Source organism: Squalius cephalus (genome assembly GCF_949319135.1).
Source record: "Squalius cephalus genome assembly, chromosome: 2".
Classification (NCBI taxonomy): domain Eukaryota; kingdom Metazoa; phylum Chordata; class Actinopteri; order Cypriniformes; family Leuciscidae; genus Squalius; species Squalius cephalus.
The window spans coordinates 6632751-6653449 of record NC_137123.1 but is presented as its reverse complement, the minus strand read 5'-3'; the positions used below and the strand labels follow the sequence as shown (position 1 = coordinate 6653449).

Sequence of the window (20699 nt, the reverse complement as noted above, 5' to 3'; positions counted from 1 at the left end):
AACAAGTTACACCAAACTATCTCAATAAGTTTCAATTTCGGATCACAGCATGATTATGTCAAAACATAACCGACACTATCAGATCACACTTTTTCTTTGTTCATCTGACTGTTATAAATCAATAACAGCAGACAAACAAAGTCTAAAGTTAATAATATACAATAAGGGTCAAGAGCCCAACTAAAGCAAACACTCATCACCATAATGGTGGCTTACAATTTGTGATTTTCTCCTTCAGTGATTCTGCTTGTTATCATCAGGTGTCTTCAATAATGCTCAATCATCACTCAATTAATCACTTAATTGTCTCATTAACTTTAACACTGCTTCAGTGTTACTTTAACACCATGTAGAGTGGGACCATATGTGCTCTGAGCAGTGTTAATTTAACACTGGGGAATTTACTGTGTACTTCCTGCGCAGGAATGATCGACAAACAGACTTCAGCAAATGTCCTTTAAATGCTTTAATCACGGCCAGGAGATCTTCTCAGGTTCTCAGGGAATCTCTCCCAAGAAGCAAGGCCGGAAGATCTCAGACAAATTCCATTGAGAATCCCACCAGATAACACGGATACAACAGTTTTTATAGAATCAAGACAACAAATAAGATTATAGTGACCAACATGTCACCTTCAATATGATTGGTTCAATTGGTTCAAAAGCCCCAAACTTTTCCCTCTGTCACTGGCACAAGCAAACTCTGTTTTTGTGATTACTCTTCACAAGGTGTGAGAATAGTAATCTATCTAGTTTCACTTCCCCTAATTTTTATTTATACACACAGACACACACACACACACACACACACACTCAAAGTCACAAGTTTTCCCCAAAGAGTTTGGAAACATTTAAAAGCATAGGAATGTTGTTCCTGCAAGAAAAACAAATGTTAGTTGATTAATTAAAGTTGATTAATTAAAAAATCCATCACAGCAGAAAGAAGAGAATAAAAAACTTTCACACCACACCACTTTAACACTTTAACACTCACACCAGTCTGCACAACGCTCACACCGCCCCGGACACACTTGCTCAACAATTGCACCGGAAGTGAGAGAGAAAGAGAGTGTGTGTGTGTGTGTGTGTGTGTGTGAGAGTGTGTGAGAGAGAGTGTGTGTGTGTGTGTGTGTGTGTGTGTGTGTGTGTGTGTGTGTGTGTGTGTGTGTGTGTGTGTGTGTGTGTGTGTATGTGTGGACATGTTTTTCTACACCGGTGGGGACTTAAACCTGAATGCACACAGACTCATGGGGACTCGTGTCACCGTGGGGACCTAAACTGAGGTCCCCATGGGTACAAAAGCTTATAAATCATACAGAATTAGTTTTTTTGAAAATGTAAAAATGCAGAATGTCTCCTGTGATGGGTAGGTTTAGGGATAGGGGCAGTGTAAGGGGATAGAATATACAGTTTGTACAGTATAAAAACCATTACGTCTATGGAGAGTCCCCACAAAGATAGTGTGTGTGTGTGTGTGTGTGTGTGTGTGTGCGCGCGAGTGAGTGTGCGCGAGTGTGTGTGTGTGTGTGTGTGTGTGTGTGTGAGTAAGTGAGTGAGAGAGAGAGAGAGAGAGAGAGAGAGAGAGAGAGAGAGAGAGAGAGAGGGGGGGAGTGAGTGAGTGAGTGAGTGAGTGAGTGAGTGAGTGAGTGGGGGAGAGAGAGAGAGAGAGAGAGAGAGAGAGAGAGAGAGAGAGAGAGAGAGAGAGAGAGAGAGAGAGAGAGAGAGGGGGGGGAGTGTGTGAGTGAGTGAGTGAGTGAGTGAGTGGGGGAGAGAGAGAGAGAGAGAGAGAGAGAGAGAGAGAGAGAGAGAGAGAGAGAGAGAGAGAGAGCTCTTCATAACACAGGCCACCAGCGGCTCACAGATAAAGCAGAAAATGATCCAGATCTGTGATCATAAACTTCTCATATTTCTCCTGCTCATCATGTCAGGTAAGAGTTTATTCTGTGTTTCTGGGTCTTTCTAAAACAGCTCCTGTTCTCAATCAGGTCCATGTTCGCTCTGAGCTGAGTTTCTCTCTCTTATGTTTTTAGTCTTGGCGTGTGAGACGACGGAGATCTTGACTTTCACTGGTTATGAAGGAGGAAAAGTTGAAATACGCTGTCCCTGTGAGTCTGGATATGAAGAGCAGAATAAGTATCTCTGCAGAGGAGAGTGTCCAGTACACCTACTGAAAGATAAAGACATTCCTGTTGAATCTGGATCTCCAGCTAAAGACAGGAGATTCTCTCTGACCGATGACAGAACGACCCTCATCTTCACCGTCACCATCACTGATCTGAGAACAGAGGATCAAGGCAAATACTGGTGTGGTGTGAAGACAGGACTGGGAAAACTTGATAAATACACAGAGATTTACCTGGAAATTAAACCTGGTAAGTCAGAATATTCTGTATGAGTGAAGTGGACAGTGCACACAGATATGGTGTAAAACACATATAATCATAACTAATATATCAGTAACATCAGAGAGGTCTGTGTGTGTCTGAGAGAGCGCTGTATCACGTGTTGTAAGCAGGGTTCCCACGGGTCCTTGAAATCCTTGAAAGTTTGTGAATCTGAAAAAAAAAAAAATTCAAGGCCCTGCACAGCAAAATCCCCAGTGTTAAATTAACACTCCTCGGTGTACATATGTGTCCACACTACAGGGTGTTAAAATTAACACTGAACAGTGTTGAAGTTAATGAGATAATTAAGTTAACACTGAAGCAGTGTTGAAGTTAATGAGATAATTAAGTGATTAATTAAGTGATGATTGGCCATTAGTGGTGACACCTGATGTTAATATGCAGAATCATTGACGGAAAGAGAAAAAACAATAACAGAAAAAAGAGAAACACAAGAACTACTGACTTCGAGTCATTACACATTGTTGCACTTATTATTACCAGTTTGACTTTATTTCTGTCATACATCGACAAAAGGTCTTGAGATTCAACAGAAGTTTAGACGGTAATGTTTTATGGAATTTCTTTTCAAGTTACCATTTTGGTGGTCAGTGTTTGCTTTAGTTGGGCTCTTGACCCTTTTCTCTGACTGTTTTAACATTGTGTTTATAAAGCACATTTGTTACTGCAAGAGAAAACATGACCTGCTCACAATATGTTTTGATGATAATGACTTCATCACCATGAATCTTTGACTATATAGCCTGAATGCCAGCCGAACTTAGCCCTGCCCACAAATTTTTTAGGTCGGGAAGTTCGGTCTGGACTCGATCCGTTGAGGAGCTATTATGCTCGAACAAAAATTGTTCGGACCAATCAAATTGTCAGGGTGGGCTTTATATGATGATGGACAGATGAGCAACGGTAACGTAATCATCCACGTCATCAACGAGCGCTTGGGTTGAATTCAAATGACTGCCGCTGGAGAATTGAGATTTCACAAGTTCACGCTTACAAATAAGTCAGATAGAATAAATGCATATTTGGCGTGCTGTCCGAGGAGAGGCTCCGGGCTCGGTATTCAGCCCGAACCCAAAGTACTCCCCCCGTATTGTGAAAGAACACGTGCGCACAAAACAACTACGATGGAACCTCAACGTTTGTTATTCGACACAACAAATGTGTTCCCACATTAAGTCCTTGAATTTGAGGGTATTGGACCTGGAAAGTCCTTGAAAGGTCCTTGAATTTGAAGTTAACCAAGGTGTGGGAACCCTGTGTAAGGATGTAAAGAGGCGAGATGACAGAAACCACAGTATCCTCTGCAGATGATGATAAGCGAGTGTTCACACCACATACACTGACCCACATCACTTCCTCACACACAACACTTTCTCAGTTATGAAGAAATCGCTCATTCAAAACACAAAGTATGCTTTATCTGTACACAAAAGTTCAGGTTTTTCTATTGTAAAATACATTTTCATTTTATATTTATTCCATTATCAGTCTTTGTTAACAGAGAAGCCGTTCACACCAAAACACAGCTGACATGATTTACATTAGACTAAACAGCCCATACTGTCACTATAACAGAGACTCAAGGATGCAGTGTAGAATTAATGAGAATTTGGGACACTTAAATCTCTCATTTATGCCCTGGTTTAGTGTCTGTCGTGTCTGGTGTGACTGGAGAACATCTGAACATCACCTGCCATTATAACAGTGATCTGAAGAACAAGATCAAGTTCATATGCAAAGGAAGCGACCCGTCGCTCTGTGAGACATCGGGTATCAAAGTTTCATCAGAAACAAACAGTAACGGCAGATTCTCTCTGAGGGATGATGAATCTGCAGGAGTTTTTACTGTGACCATCACTGATCTGACACTAAAGGATTCTGGGATATACTGGTGTGGAGCTGGAGAGACGGGACAAAAGAACAAGAACAAGTGGATTTCAGTGACACATCTGAACATTTATAACGGTAAGATGCAGCCATTTGATATTATTTTTAAGATCAAAATCTGATTTGTAAAATTAGTTAACTATAAATCATTTGTTCGTTGTTTGCAGTCTAGAAGACTGTATTTAACAAGTGTTGCTGGTCACACATACAGTGCTATATTTGCACCACACCCTTGACATCAGTGAAGCGTTGTACGTAGTAGATGAGAGAGGCAATGATGGGACGTGCGTGGTGTCACATGGTCAGCTCACAGTATGAGTGCACACCCTGATAACAGATCTTTCTCATAAGAATGTTCTCCAAACATAAAACTGACTTCAGCCACAGCCTTAGATGAAAAGAAGACATTAAATCTGTGAAGATCTCAGCAGAGGAGGATTAAACAACTCCACAAACAGCATTACCAGCTTCACTTATTACTAACCAGACTGACTTTATTTCTGTCAGACGTCTACAGAAGTTCTTATTGAGAATTAATAGAGATTTAGATGTTAATGTTTTATTATTTTGTTTGATATTGATATTTTAAAGGTATAGTGGAGGATTTTTTTACTTCCGGGTGGAATGCCTATACTATTGGTCCTCCTAATTGTCAATCATTCTGGTGAATCAATCAAACTTTTCAAAAAGTGGAGAGGGCGGGTCTTATCTAAAACTCGGAAAGATCCTCCGCCATACCTTTAAGTTATAATATACCTCAGATTACACAGTTTGATATCCAACAGTGTCATAATCATTTCTAATGGATCTGAATTGCATAATAAGACGCAAATATTTGAACTGCTGTGTCATTTAGACACAAAGAGGCATCAAGAATCAGCTTATGAATCTCAACAATGGTGACGATCGAAACCTTCATGCTGCAATGCATGCTGGGTATCTAGTCTTTGTGTAGTCTGGCTATCACCAGACCAAACTCAATCTTTTAAGATTGAACATTAGTCTGGTGAGTCTGCTCTGTGTTTTCTCCTGCACAAGAGGCGTGATCAACGGGCATAGTTCAAATGACTCTGAACGCAATTGGATAGTCCTTCAACCAATCAGACCAACAATGTGATGGTGATGTTCTTTGCTTCTCTATCGTCACTGTGTTAAACCCGCCAATAGCGCGCCAGGTGGATAAGGCAGTTTGTGATTGGTTCCCGCAAATTTGTAACGGAAGCAGGATAAAAGAATTCTAGTCTTTGTGTGCACTTTGACCTCACATTGTGACTATAGCATGAGCACACAGTGAGGGCGCTGTGAGGATACACTTTTAGCTCACTGTGAACTCAGATTGTGAACACATCACGGGTATCATGAGAGCTCATGGTGAGATCACTGTGAAATCAAATTGTTGACTGGGAGTGCCTCTCCATATTAAACTGGTTAAATGTAAATTAATTCGTGACGACCGCAACATGAGGCTTCTCCCGCTTGTTTGTGATCTGTAAACCCTCGCTTCCAAATTAATCTTGTTACCCACCATATTTATTTTATAATCTTTTAACTAGAGGTGGGCATAGATTAATTTTTTTAATCTAGATTAATCTAGATTAATTTTGAAATTAATCTAGATTAATCTAGATTAAAATGGCTCATTTGAATTCTGCCGAAGGCATTCAGAGTATGTGTGCTACCCAAATAATGACTATAAAAGTAAGTCTTTGAGAACGGGTTTCTCAAGCCAGGTGGCGCATTAGACCAGGTGCTCATCTCCTGTTTCCAAAATGCATCACAAACTGCTTGAGAAAGCTGTTCTACTCATAGACTTTAAAAGGTTACTACTGTACTGTTACCGTCCGTAGGCAACATTAGGTAGGCCTATGTTATTATCAACTACTATAGGCTATCAATTAGGGATGGGCGATATGGCCTAAAATCCATATTGTGATATACATTGCAGCCTCTTGCGATAACGATATTATAATAAAACCATTTCAGAACAGGTTACACAGACCCTGCTAAACAACTGCTAAATGTATTTTTTTTTTTTTTTTTTTGAAAGGGTGTATGTAGTTTTGAGAACATATATTGTGCAAAACTGTAAGTATACAACATAATTTTGCAGATAAATAAAATTTAAGTACACTAGCTGCAGAGACTTAAGTAGGTCTAATGTTTATTATGGCTTGGAGCTTATGAAACCCCAAATTTAAAATTAGAATATTGTCTAACTGATGTATTTTCAGTTAAAAGGAAACACAACAACGATTCTTAAAATCGGGCGCTTAAAAGAGATTATGTGCTACACCACTCACTAAGATATATTGGGAATAATACGCGCGCGCTGGTATTCAGTGATATGTTTCGTTTTGAATTTGAGGTGGTAGAACGGATTAGTCGTGTGTTAACTTACCGAACTGTTACACCATACAGTCTACGTCGGACGGCTTAAATACAAACCAAGTCCAAATAATGGATGTTGCACGGATCTTTTACACCAGCTTTCACTTTCAGCCGTGTTTACTTAAAGGGATAGTTCAGGATTTTAGACATGAATCTCTATAGCTTCCCCATAAGCAGTGTGGTGCATTGACCATGACTTACCCCCGACAGCGTCCTGTGAGCCGAGCTCCGGTCCAGTTTTGGTCAAGATGAAATTAGTCCGGCAAGATTGCTGGGGTCACGGCAATAAAGCTTTTTTCTTCTCAAATCAATATGTGTTCAAAAGAGTGATATATTTGCGTCACTAAAACGTTGTCTATGGAGAGGTCAGACCTCGTAATGGCTTGGCACTATTTTCTCCCCTGTCATATCACTGCGCGCTGCCGCTACCTACAGCCAGCTGCGAGCTGCGCAGGCGCACACCACTTTTTCAGTTGTTTGGCAGTGTTTACAGCAGTGTTTACGTGCTCAGAACAGCTACACGAACGAGCTAACATAGCTACTGCAGCAGCTGTGGCTCCAGCTTCAACTTGTTCAACTTCTCTGTCCATCCTCTCTCTTTCTGTCCTTTCTAACTCCATCTGGCGTAACTCGTCATCTGTGTATTCAGGTTCGTAAAGATATCCTTTTGGCTGTGTGTCGAAGTCAATGTTGTCATCGTCGCTGCTGTAGTCAGACATGTTATCGTTCTCTTTACGAGCTGTAAACAAAGTGACACGTGCGCGGCTCCCAGCTGGCTGTAGGTAGCGGCAGCGCGCAGTGATATGACGGGGAAGAAAATAGTGCCAAGCCATTACGAGGTCTGACCTCTCCATAGACAGCGGTTTTGTGCTGCAAATATATCACTCTTTTGAACACATATTGATTTGAGAAGAAAAAAGCTTTATTGCCGTGACCCCAGCAAACTTGCCGGACTAATTTCATCTTGACCAAAACTGGACCGGAGCTCGGCTCACAGGACGCTGTCGGGGGTAAGTCATGGTCAATGCACCACACTGCTTATGGGGAAGCTATAGAGATTCATGTCTAAAATCCTGAACTATCCCTTTAAGATGACGACGAATATGATGCGTTGCAGCCGGGTGTTCCTCGCGGCCGCGGGTAGATTGCGTCATCATAGCTTGTGTAGCTTGAGCCAGCTCCCAACGCTCCCAACCCAACTTGGAGAATAGATTAACGGCGATATTTTTTTTATCGCGCGATAAGAGTCTCGCGTTAACGCAGCGCGTTAACGCCGATAACGGCCCACCACTACTTTTAACCCTCCATGGCATATTTAAGTCCCACTTGAATGCTCCTCGACGAGAGGTGGTCCTTCTGCGTCCAAAATTTATCAAAAACATCTTGGGATAAGGTTTTCACACTGACAGCTGTCATTGTAAGACAGTTAGCCTCATAGATATCCATATAAAGGCTAGATGTCTTAAGGCGGAGTCACTTCCGGCATCACAGGGAAGCTGTGAATTAAGGTGAGTGATCAGCACGCACACAAATCCTCTTATCTCACTGAAATTTTGACGGATTTACAAACGGTTTGGTTTCTTACAAACGTTATTAAAGTGGCTATAATTCTTTCATATTTAAGTCCATTGTTATAATTATTCATATGTATACAGTATCATAACTACATCTCTGACGTTTATAACAAACCAAACCGTTTGAAAATCAGTAGAAAATTGAGCAAGTTATGGTTATTTAAAAGTACATGCACCATGTTACGAGTGAGCGAGTACCCTGTGGTAAGATGGCCGCCGTGTGTGTACGTTGACCTCCATTGGCCAGCAGTGCGCACGAGACATCTAGCCTTTATTATAGATATCTATGGTTAGCTCATTGTAAGACAGTTAGCCACTCCGTTTGTTTGTCCGAGTTAGCAACCGTAACTAAAGGGGGCGGGGCTTACCGATAGGTCAATTTCTGGTCATCTCCTCACATGGTCACATGGTTGATTTTCCAATATTGTACTTTTTTTTGTGTGTTGGATCAATATTTCACAAATTGAATCTTTCTTTCATTTTGACTCCTACTTATCTGTTGATAAGTGATAAGTGACAGGCAGCGAGCATATGACAGATAGTGTGCAGAGTATTGCTGCGCTACATTACTGCCGTTCTCGACAACGCACCAAAAGTGGGGATTTAGTACGTACTCACATGAAGAACAAATATAGACACAGAGTGAGAGATTTAAGACTCAAACTTTCTTTGATACAAAAACACCTTGTGCAAGTTGTTGTATTTAATGTTGATAACGAGCAGGAATGCAATTGTTCCCAAATATCCACACGATGGCAAACGTGACATTGATTATCATATAACAGGTCAACAAACAAAATGTATATTTTAAACACAGTACTGTCAATAATAGTTCCAACGAAAGAGAAAAGCAGAACTACAGCACACACCGGTGTTTCGTAAACAATTCTGCAGCTTTGAAAAGAATTGTGAGTCAATCATTCAATGATTCATTTATAAATACAGCTATTTGCTTTGTTACTGAATGTAAGAATGACTCACAGACTTTTTTGACTGGTTTTAGTTTAATATTTCAAAGTATCACTTCGTTTTTCCGTCATTGCATATTGCTCTATTGAACATTTTTCATTGAAATCATTTTTTATTTAATAAAGTTATTCATAAAGGTAAAAAAAAGCACTGGGAAATAAATTTAGAGGGCAAATATTGTCCCTTAATGGAAAAGGTATGACTGAAGTCTAAGTGGAAGAGAGGGGGAACGCAGAAGGAGGTACACCACTGAAATCTTGCTGAATTCACAATCTTGCTGAAATTGCTGCTTAGTAAAATAGTTATTTTTTAAAGTTTTGCAGTTATTATATTATTGTCTTCATGCTGATTTCTGTCATTGCAGGTATAAATATAACGCCGCTGGAAGGATACAACGTAAGTTGAGTTTCTGAAATTGAAGTTGTAGAGACTCCTATCAATAATTGTCCAAACTGAAGCAGTGCAATAACGTGCATTTTAGATAAGTGTGTAAACTGAAATATGAATGTGCTTTTCTAATAATTGCTGATGGTTTATGGGGGCATTCAGTCCATATAAGCTGTGAATACTCTGCATACAAAAGCCAATTGAAAAAATGAGTTTGTGGACTCGCTAATTAAAGGGATAGTTCGCCCAAAAATGATAGTTAACCCATGATTTACTCACCCTCAAGCCGTTCGAGATGCATATGTCAATCTTTTTTCAGACGAACACATTTTCAGTTATTTTAGAAAATGTCTTAGATCTTTCAGTGGTTATAATGTGAACCTATGGGGTCCACCTCATTCAAGTCCCAAAATGTGCATGCATCCTTCACAAAAGTAATCCATCCGGCTCCAGGGGGATAAACGAAGGCCTTCTGAGGGTAATCCATTTTCTAAGACATTTTCTGGCACTGGTTTGGATACAAACACTGTCCACTGTAACGAGCAAAATACAGAAAAGCACCTTTGGAAAAGTATTTTCATTTCCACCAGTAGGTGGCGACAAATGTTTAAAAAAAAAAAATGTAATTTAATCATTTTTTTTAAGAAATTCGTTAAAAAACAGTGTCTGTGTCTCATTTCAGAGGCACTCCGCATACCCGGTTAAAGTCATCACTCACATATTGTCAAATTCTGTCTTCTCAATTTTGATTTCAGAGTCAGACTGAATCCCTTCAAAATCTTCTAGAGCAGATCGAGAACATTACAGCTCAAGAGCTTCCTTTGACTGTAAGTCTTCAAGATATATATTTTTATATATATATATAAAATAATCAAATCAAATGTAATTGTCAGTTACATTATTGACATTGCAGGTGTGATTAATTGGCTTTCTTAATATTTACATTTACAGTATTTTTTTTTTTCTGATCAATAAATTAGAATGTGACCAATATTTTGAATATGGTCCTCAACGCTTCAGGAAAGATTTCAGAATCTTCATCATCAGTCAGGCCAGCTGAACTAGCCTTCAACGGAAACCATGTGTTAAAAACCAACGGGAAACTCATCTCTACATTGGTGAAGCCGACAGACACAAATGACAGAGTCAGTTTTACTCTTGCTGCTGTTGGTGAGTGGAGAAACTGTTATTATTGATGATGAAACTGAGCTTATATATGATATCGGGGAGTTTATATAGTCTAGAGCAGGGGTTCTCAACTCTGGACCACGAGATCCACTTTCCTGGAGTTTAGCTCCAACCCTAATCAAACACACCTGAACAAGCTAATCAATGTCTTCATGATTACTACAACGTTACAGGCACACAGCAAAATCCCCAGTGTTAAATCAACACTGCTCAGAGTACATATTGTCCCAATCTAAAGAGTGTTAAAAGTGTTAAAGTTAATGAGATAATTTAGTGATTAATTAAGAGATGATTGAGCATTATGAACACCCGCTTCAGCCACAGCCTTAGGGTCTGTTCACACGACACCGTTTTCAAGGCAAGGCAAGTTTATTTATATAGCACATTTCATACACAGTGGCAATTCAAAGTGCTTTACATAGAAGAAATTAAAATAATAAAAAGAAATAAGAATAATTAAAACAGTTTAGAAAAATAAAATACAGTACAGTACAAACAGTCGGACGAACAGCGGCACAGTGCTTATTCAGTAAATGCATAGCTAAACAGTTGTGTTTTGAGTCTGGATTTGAAAGTGACTACACTTCTAACCCTTGCTGTAAAAAAAGGCCTAATTCTGACAATATCATACCATTTTCCATTAAAACAGTAATATACCGTAGAAAACAATAATAGCCTACAGGAATATACTGTGAATTAACAGTGCTCAAAGTCGACACTCAGAGGCTGTTTTCCCAATCACACCCTATACCCTCATTCACTATTCCCTACATTAGTTCACTAATATAGTCCACTTGACAGAGTGAATGAAAAAAAGTGAGTGAACTGAGACACTGATGAACACCTGATAAGCAGAATCACTGAAGGACAGAGAAACAAGAACAGAAAAAAGAGAAACACAAAAACTACAACTGACTTCCAGCAACACTGAGTGTGAAACCAGTTTACAAACCAGTTTAACATTATTTCTTTTGTACAAAAGTTATTGTTGAGAATTAACAGATATTTAATTGTTGATGTTTATGATGTTGATGTTTTATTGAAAATAAATATTATTAATATTTATATAATAAATTATTATCACCATGATGGAGATCAGTATTTGTTTTAGTTGGGCTCTTGAACCATTGACTTTATTATATCAGTTTTTCTCTGACTGCTTTAACTATGCGTTTATAAAACACATGTGTTATGGCAAGAAAAGTCAAGAGAAAGATGATCATGTGTGTATGACCGTTGTGATAATTACATAGTCATTCTGGACATGTCTGATTCTCTGATCTTAATCAGTGTAAAAGCTTTGGTTTTATGGGTTTGTCATATGAATCATATATCTATTAATCTATAATGTGAAATACAATGTTTCTGTAATTAGTTATTCTGAAGAATATTGAAATAATATAGTGTTTTAAAACTTTTTTAGCTCCTGCTTAACTCAGACACAAACAGAGATCAACAATCAGCACATGAATCTCAACAATGGTGACAATAAAAACTTTCATGTCGCAATGCATGCTGGGTTCCAGGATTGTATAAAACTCCCAGCATGCACTCCTGCATGAATATATAAATACAAATAAATTATTGCCACCATTGATGAGAGACATTTGCAGATTTTTGATATTTCTGTGTTTCTACAAGACATTGTAGCTCTGTTTAATTTTTAGGCTGTGCATTATGTGTTAAAAAAATTATGATTGTAATTTATTACTATTGTTTCACAGTGGTGGTAATATAACACTTTTGATACAGAATTAAAAACTGAAAGAGATTTAGTGTATGAACAGGTTATACAAAGATTATTTCATCATTATCAGTATAACTGCAATCATTTACAAACTGTGTGTGTGCACAAGTGCAAATACACAGTTCATTCAGCCAGTGAAATACTAACGTTATAAAGTCAAGGGTCAGGAGCCCAACTTAATCAAGCACTGATCTCTATAACGGTAACTTCAAACCAAACATTTTCAATTAAACATCTCGATAACAACTTCTGTAGATGTATGACAGAAATAAAGTCATACTGGTTAATAATAAGTGTAATAATGTGTAATGGCTGGAAGTCAGTTGTAGTTCTTGTGTTTCTCTATTTTCTGTTCTTCCGTTCCTCTTTTCTTCAGTGATTCTGCTTGTTAACAGCAGGTGTTCATCACTAATGCTCAACAATCACTTATTTTACTTATTAACTTATTATTTAACATATTCCCTTAATTATCTCACTGCAACACTGCGTCAATGTTACTTAATATACTCTTTGTAGTGTGGATTTTCCTGTGGGGTTGAAAGGGTTAACAGTGTAAGATAAAAAGTCACACCCACAAAATGTATTTTAACAGTAATAAACTGTAAGTTATAAAACAGTTATATACTGGCAACACTGTTGCCAGTAGTTTACTGTAAAATTTATTTTTTTGGGTCACCATTGTGCAGAAGAGTAGAGCCTGTGCTTCAGTCCAGGAGAAGATCTACAAACATTGATGATATGTTGCATGTTGCTTTATTTAACAGGCGGTGACTGTGTAGTTGTTGGTCCAGTGGAAATCTTTTTATGTTCAATAGTTTTTTATTGGTTTCAAATGAAAGAAGTTCACATTAATACTTTGCTCACGTTATTTATACATTATGAATTTTAATTAATACATTTAAATGACAGTTGGTCAATTTAAGGCAGTCGGTTTCTGCAAGTGTAATTAGTTAACTTGAATTTTAATTTAGTGCATTTTTACAGAAACAAACTTTAGATTACAGTAAATAACTGTACAATTAACAGTATATTACTGGCAACAGTGTTGCCAGTATTTTACTGTAAAAAAACCCGGTAAGGTCTAACAGTGTACAGTAGGAGCACGTCTGATCTCCTCTGGAAGCTGTTCCAGCATAATAGCTAAAAGCGGACTCGCCATGCTTAGAGTGAACCCTTGGTATTTCTAGCTGATATGATCCTAGTGATCTGAGTGATCTGTTGGGTTTATATTCAGTGAGCATATCTACAATGTATTGAGGTCCAGTAATAATACTTTAAAATCAATCCTAAATTTAACTGGGAGCCAGTGTAAAGACCTGAGGACTGGTGTGATATGTTCATATTTTCTAGTTCTGCTCAGAATCCTGGCAGCAGCGTTCTGTATGAGCTGCAACTGTCTTATGGTCTTTTTGGGAAGGCCAGTGAGGAGTCCATTACAATAATCCACCCTGCTGGTGATGAAAGCATGAACAAGTTTATCCAAGTCTTGTCTGGAAACAAAGCATCTAATTCTTGCAATATTTTTCAGATGATAGTATGCTGATTTAGTTGTTGCTTTGACATGACTACTGAAACTAAGGTCTGACTCTAGTGTCACACCAAGATTCCTGACTTGATTTTTAGTTGTTTGACCCCTAGAGTGAAGGTATGCGTTCACCTTGAGAACTTCATCTTTGTTTCCAAACGCAATGACTTCAGTTTTGTCTTTGTTTAACTGAAGAAAGTTTTGACACATCCAACTGTTGACTTCGTCAATGCATTGGCACAGGGAGTCAATGAGGCTGTAATCGTTAGGCGATAGGGCTAGGTAGAGCTGTGTGTCGTCTGCATAGCTGTGGTAAGAGATTTGGTTCTTTCTCATTATTTGGCTCATTGGGAGCATATACAGGTTGAACAGGAGTGGCGCAATAATTGAGCCTTGAGGGACTCCGCACAGGGCTGGACTGGCCATCGGGCATACCGGGCACTTTCCCGGTGGGCCGACGTGCTTTTTGGGCCGGTACATCTCATACTCATATACATCATTTTTATTATTATTATTTTTCTTTTTTTTTTAACGGCCCATAAAATGTGTACATCGGCGGCCCATTCGTTTTGTTTTGTTTTGCTTAATTGGCGGCGCTGGGTTTGTGCCGGTGTAATGCATTGGTCAAAAAAAGTCAGCGTTAGTTTTTTTTTTCTGACAGACCAGCCCATGAAACACGTAGATCAGCGGCCCATTGGTTCTTTTCTTGATTGACACTGGGCTAGCCCAATCACAAGTTTAAACGAGTGAGCGAGCGTGCAGTAGTGTCAGTGTGTATCTGTCAAAATAGTCAGCGAGATGGAGAAGAAACGCAAGGAATGTGCAGAGAAATAGCGTGAAAAAATAGAAACAGGCCCTTAAAGCAGACACTGTAAAGTTTAAACTGTGTCAAAATATGTTTTCTTCATCAGCTCCTGTGGCAGATGATGATAGGAGGATCAGGAGAGAGATGAGAAAGTGTAGAGCCTGCGTTAAGCAGAACTACTTTCAAAACACTTAGGCCATGTCATGAGTGTAGGAACCCATATTACCCAGTTACAGATTATTTCCACATCTGCATAGTTGATGATTGCCGCAATTCACTAGAAATTTAATGAGAGGCGTTTGTAAACCATGTTTTCCACCAAAATAAAAGCTTGATGCAGTTTGCGTCAAAATAAAATATCATGTGCTTATCTCTTTCAAGTATAGAAATTGGTACAAAACTAATTATGAAAGTTTCCTTTATTTTTTAGTGCATTTGTTTTACAAAATATGGCTATTACTGTCATAGGATTAATATTGTAACTATTATTATGTATTTATTTATTAACTATTATTATTAATTAGGTTTGAATTTTTCTTTGTTTAATTTGCACACTGAATATGGGTTGGAGCTTTTCATTTTGAACTCTCAACGTGCACCAGATTGATGAATTTAACATTAAAATGCACAAAATTTTCTCATGGGGGGGCATGACCCCAAACCCCCCTAGAAGGACCAAGGTCCAACCACCACAGTTTTACCAAAAATCCTATAAGAAACACTGGTATTGCTATGCTATGTATTGCAGCTTATAGCTTGTTTTAGGATTCATCACTGTGGAGTATAGTTCAACTGTATTAATAAATGTCAAATTTTTACTTATTTCATCTGTTAACTCTCACTTGTTCCTATACTCACTCATTACATGGCATTAGTGGTTTTAAGGAATAGGAGATGGTATGCATATATTTAAAGGAGCTGTATGTAAGATTGTGGCCAAAACTGGTACTGCAATCACTGTGTCCCCTCCCCCCTGACTCGAGGTTGCCAGATATGTTGCAGGATCCAGCAGGAACGTAGGCTGCTACAAGGAGCTGCAACTGTGGTAACTAGAGCAGAGCTGGCAACCCGGATGCCGAAACACTACTGACTTCGTGATTGGTAGATAGGTGGAGGGTGGAGCATCAGGCCAAAACACAAGATGACAACATCAACATCAGTTGAGGGCTGCAACTTCACTTTTTAAATGACAATATCCTGGCCGTACTACTGTTGTCAGTGATATAAGTATTTGAAATGAACATGATTTCTTAATGTCTAGTGACATATCAGGGTCATTTTATGATTAATTGAAATACATTTCTTACATACAGCTCCTTTAAGGGCGTGCAAAGATGGGTGGTGTTCATGATCATATAGTGGGCCAGTCTGGGCCAAAATGCCCGGGCCGATTTTTTGTCCCAGTCCAGCCCTGACTCCGCATGTCATGGATGTCCACTCAGACTTATGGTCTCCTATACTCACATAATAACCTCTCCCATCTAAGTATGACCTGAACCATTTTAGGACTATCCCAGAAAGCCCCACCCAGTTTTCCAGCCTGTCAAGAAGTATGTTATGATCGACAGTGTCAAATGCAGCACTGAGGTCGAGTAGTACCAGCACTGATAATTTGCCTGAATCAGTATTTAAAGGGATAGTTCGCCCAAAAATGATATTTAAGCCATGATTTACTCACCCTCAAGCCGTTCGAGATGCATATGTCAATCTTTTTTCAGACGAACACATTTTCAGTTATTTTAGAAAATGTCTTAGATCTTTCAGTGGTTATAATGTGAAGCTATGGGGTCCAGCTGCTCCAAGTCGCAAAATGTGCATGCATCCTTCACAAAAATAATCCATCCGGCTCCAGGGGGATAAACGAAGGCCTTCTGAGGGTAATCCGTGCGGTTTTGTCGTAAAAATATACATATTTAAAACTTTATAAACGAAAATAACTGGCTTCCGGTAGCGGTCGACGCGCGTTCATGGCGATGGAAGCGTCGTGACGTAGAACGAACGTGACAGCGGAGCCAGAGAGCAGAGCAAAACAAAACTCTGCGTTCGTTCTACGTCACGACGCTTCCTACGCTACGTCCTACGTCATATGCCAGCATCCATCTCCATGAACGCTCACCGACCGCCACCGGAAGCCAGTTATTTTCGTTTATAAAGTTTTAAATATGTATATTTTTACGACAAAACCGCACGGATTACCCTCAGAAGGCCTTCGTTTATCCCCCTGGAGCCGGATGGATTATTTTTGTGAAGGATGCATGCACAATTTGCGACTTGGAGCAGCTGGACCCCATTGCTTCACATTATAACCACTGAAAGATCTAAGACATTTTCTAAAATAACTGAAAATGTGTTTGTCTGAAAAAAGATTGACATATGCATCTCGAACGGCTTGAGGGTGAGTAAATCATGGCTTAAATATCATTTTTGGGCGAACTATCCCTTTAAGCGAATATCGTTTATTATCTTTATGAGCGCTGTCTCTGTGCTGTGGTGTGGTCGGAAACCAGATTGAAAATTGTCAAAGTATCCATTCGAGCATAAAAATTTGTTCAGCTGATTGAAGACAACTTTTTCAATGATCTTGCCTATGAAAGGAAGATTTGAAATCGGCCTATAGTTGCTTAATATGGACTTATCCAGATTGCTCTTTTTCAGGAGGGGCTTGACAACTGCAGTTTTCAGGGAGTTTGGAAAACTCCCAGAGAGAAGTGAGGCATTTACCACTTCTAGAAGATCTGCTTCTAAACTGTTTAACACACTTTTGAAAAAAGATGTGGGACGTGTGTCAAGAGCACAGGTTGATGTTTTAAGGTGCTGTACGGTTTCTTCCAAAATTTTGCCATCAATTTCTTTGAAATCAGACATAGTAACTACTTTCTCAGGTGGTCTGATCTGTCTGACCTCAGTGCAACTCAAGGATGTGCTGATCACCTTTCTGATATTATTGATTTTCTCAGAGAAGAAAGAAGCAAACTCACTACACTTGTTCTCTGAGAGCATTTCACTGGGAATCTGGCTTGGGGGGTTTATCAGTCTCTCTACAGTAGCAAAAAGAGTGCGTGTGTTGTTTAAATTGCTGTTTATAATATTTGAGAATAAAGTCTGTCTAGCTTTGCCTAGTTCCATATTGAAAGCATGAAGGCTGTCTTTGTAGATGTTATAATGGACTACAAGTTTAGTCTTCCGCCACATGCGCTCTGCTTTTCTGCATTGTCTTTTCATATTTTGCACTGCTGTTGAGTTTCTCCAAGGTGCTTTTTGTCTGCCACTCTTCTTCCTGACTTTAACAGGAGCAATATCATCAATTACACTTTTAACTTTTGAGTTAAAAGAATCAAGGAGAAAATCAACAGAGTCTGCAGATATGCTTGGTGTTAAGGATATAGCCTTCATAAATAGTACACTAGTGTTCTCATTTAAGCATCTCTTCTTGACAGACACAGATCTAGCTTCAATGGCAGGAGAGATCAATATATCAAAGAAAATACAGAAATGATCAGACAGTGCTACATCCTTAATAACAATCGATGAAATGTTTAGACCCTTACTGATAAGTAAATCTAGAGTGTGTCCACGATTGTGTGTGGGTCCATGTATATGCTGAGTCAGATCAAAAGTTTTTAAAACAGTTTTGATTTCTTTTGCCATATTGTTTTCTGCACTATCTATGTGGATGTTAAAATCTCCAGCAATGGCAAAACAGTCAAACTCTGAGGTAATTGTTGATAACAGTTCTGTAAAGTCCTCAGCAAAGGCTGGAGAGTATTCCAGCCTTCTAATAATGAAGGCTGGAATTGGAGCCCTGTAAATAATGATAAGTACAATGCGTGGAGCACCTTTTAACACAATACCCAGATATTCGAAAGAAGGGTAATTCCCAAATGATATTTGCTTACATTGATAGATATCTTTAAAAAGAGCAGCTAGACCCCCACCTCTCTTAACAGTCGTTGACTAGAAGTGATTTATTTTTAAGTGAGCGAATGTTTAAAAGTGCTAACTGAACAGTCTTAATTTTTGTCCCCACATCAATCTTAATTTGACGTGTAATAGGCATCAGATTAGTTGGGTTTGCTGTACGGCTATTGAAGGCCTTAGACATTCTATCTTGTAATAGAACAGCAATAGAGAAAGATACAGGCACACTGGGTTCCCGCTTGTTCTGTAAACATTTGAGAAAGTTACTGTTATCATAGCAGGGACCCAACACACATCACTGAGAGCTGGTATCAGTTGTTTTTGGTTCACCTCAAGCAGATGGAGGAGGGTGTGGGCCCTGGCGTTGTGGCAGAGGCAGAAGAGCTCTCACAGGAGGGGGAGGGCGAGCTGGGCCCGCAGGCTTTGGTGGTTGTGGTGCCTGCCGTTTTTTGGTTGGTATCTGGGGGCTTGCAGCAAAAGAGTGGGATAGTTTGGTTCCAGCATACACCAGTTCTTCAATTTTCTGTGAGAAGCACAGAAGTGGCGATGCTAGAGAGAGGGAAAACGTGTCTGGTGAGAGGGGCTGTTGCTCTGGTGTTATCGGAGGCTGTGATATGCTGTCCTGGCTTCCCTGGCTGTTTTCCAGGAAGACGTCCTTGGGTGCTGAATCTTGGAGCAGTTCTAATATGTCTGTCTGTGATGAGCTCTGTGGGCAGGGCTCAGCTGAGATTGGGTCCGTGAGCAGAGGTTGTTGTGGCTGAGTGGTGTTATCATTGTCCTTGTGTGACATGTCAACCGCATGTCCATTTTGCTGCTGAAGTGAAGTCCTGTGGTCATTCATACTGTGTCCAGGTGTGTGTGTGCCGTTCAGATTGAGTGGATTGGCACACACTGCAGAAGGATGGTTGAGATAGAAGTAGATATTGTCCTTTAACACTCTTGAACCAAGTTTGTTTGGGTGATGGCCATCCCGATGAAAAAGTTGTCTCTGACTCCAGAAAAGATTGAAATTGTCAATGAAGTTCACTCCTTTTATATTGCAGGTTTTTTGCAGCCACGTATTAAGCCCAAGCAGCCGTGAAAACCTGTTTGTTCCTCTTGCTGGGAGTGGTCCACTGATGAATGTTTGAACTTTCAGTCTTTTAAGTGTTTCGAAAAGTTCATTGAAATCCTTCTTAAGGCGTTCTGACTGCTCTTTATGAATATCATTCTTCCCCACATGAATGATGAGTCGATTTGCAGTCTTATGTTTCATCAGAATGTTCTGAAGTTCCCTGTTTATATCAGAAGTTGTTGCTTGTGGAAGGCAGCACGTAGTTGTATCCCTGCTGCTAATGTTTCTGATTATGGAGTCCCCCACTATCAGAGTCCTGGGCTCGGCTAAAAACGTAAAACTTTTTATAATTTTTGGCCGTTCGTTTCCACAACAACAAAGAGTCAGTTTGGGTGCCTGAAAATGCAAAGTTTTGTAAACTCAAAGGAAACACTTCTGAGTTTTAAGCGTATCGTTGTCGTGTAAATGTAGGGGAGACCGGGGACAGTTGCAACACTTTTTGCATTTCTCTCAGTTACTCAGAGACTATTGGGACTAGATCAACCAAATTTGTATATATTAAACTTGCATCTGTCTGCTAGATACCCATACCATATGAAGATGATTATATATGACATATCATTCACAGTATTTATTTAAATGGAAGAAGCCAGATGTTGCAACTGACCCCAACCCAGGAGACAGTTGCAACACAACCATGAGACGGTTGCAACATGTTAAAAATACCTTAAATTTCACTGATTAACTTTAGCTGTTTGTCTCAATGAGCATATAGAATTCTGAAAATATTAACTGTTTTAGGCCTACTATAATATTATAGTATTATTTATTTCTATAATATTATCATAGCCTA

At 39.3% G+C, this 20699-nt stretch overlaps 2 protein-coding genes across 2 annotated transcripts in view; both read left to right on the top strand.

The window, feature by feature from the left end:
- Nucleotides 1-20699, top strand: part of LOC307154798 (B-cell receptor CD22-like) — a gene marked incomplete at both ends in the record, with an annotated part of 258223 nt that overhangs the window by 73804 nt on the left and 163720 nt on the right. The gene's annotated exons all lie outside the window — the stretch shown is intronic.
- The window catches only part of LOC307154474 (adhesion G protein-coupled receptor E4-like), a 31554-nt gene continuing 12522 nt past the window's right edge, over nt 1668-20699 (top strand). Inside the window, exons 1-6 of the mRNA XM_079864460.1 lie at nt 1668-1927; nt 2030-2371; nt 4052-4369; nt 9587-9618; nt 10365-10436; nt 10590-10779. Coding sequence (XP_079720586.1) covers nt 1873-1927; nt 2030-2371; nt 4052-4369; nt 9587-9618; nt 10365-10436; nt 10590-10779 — 1009 coding nt within the window. The 5' untranslated portion in view covers nt 1668-1872. The remainder of the gene's footprint in view (nt 1928-2029; nt 2372-4051; nt 4370-9586; nt 9619-10364; nt 10437-10589; nt 10780-20699) is intronic.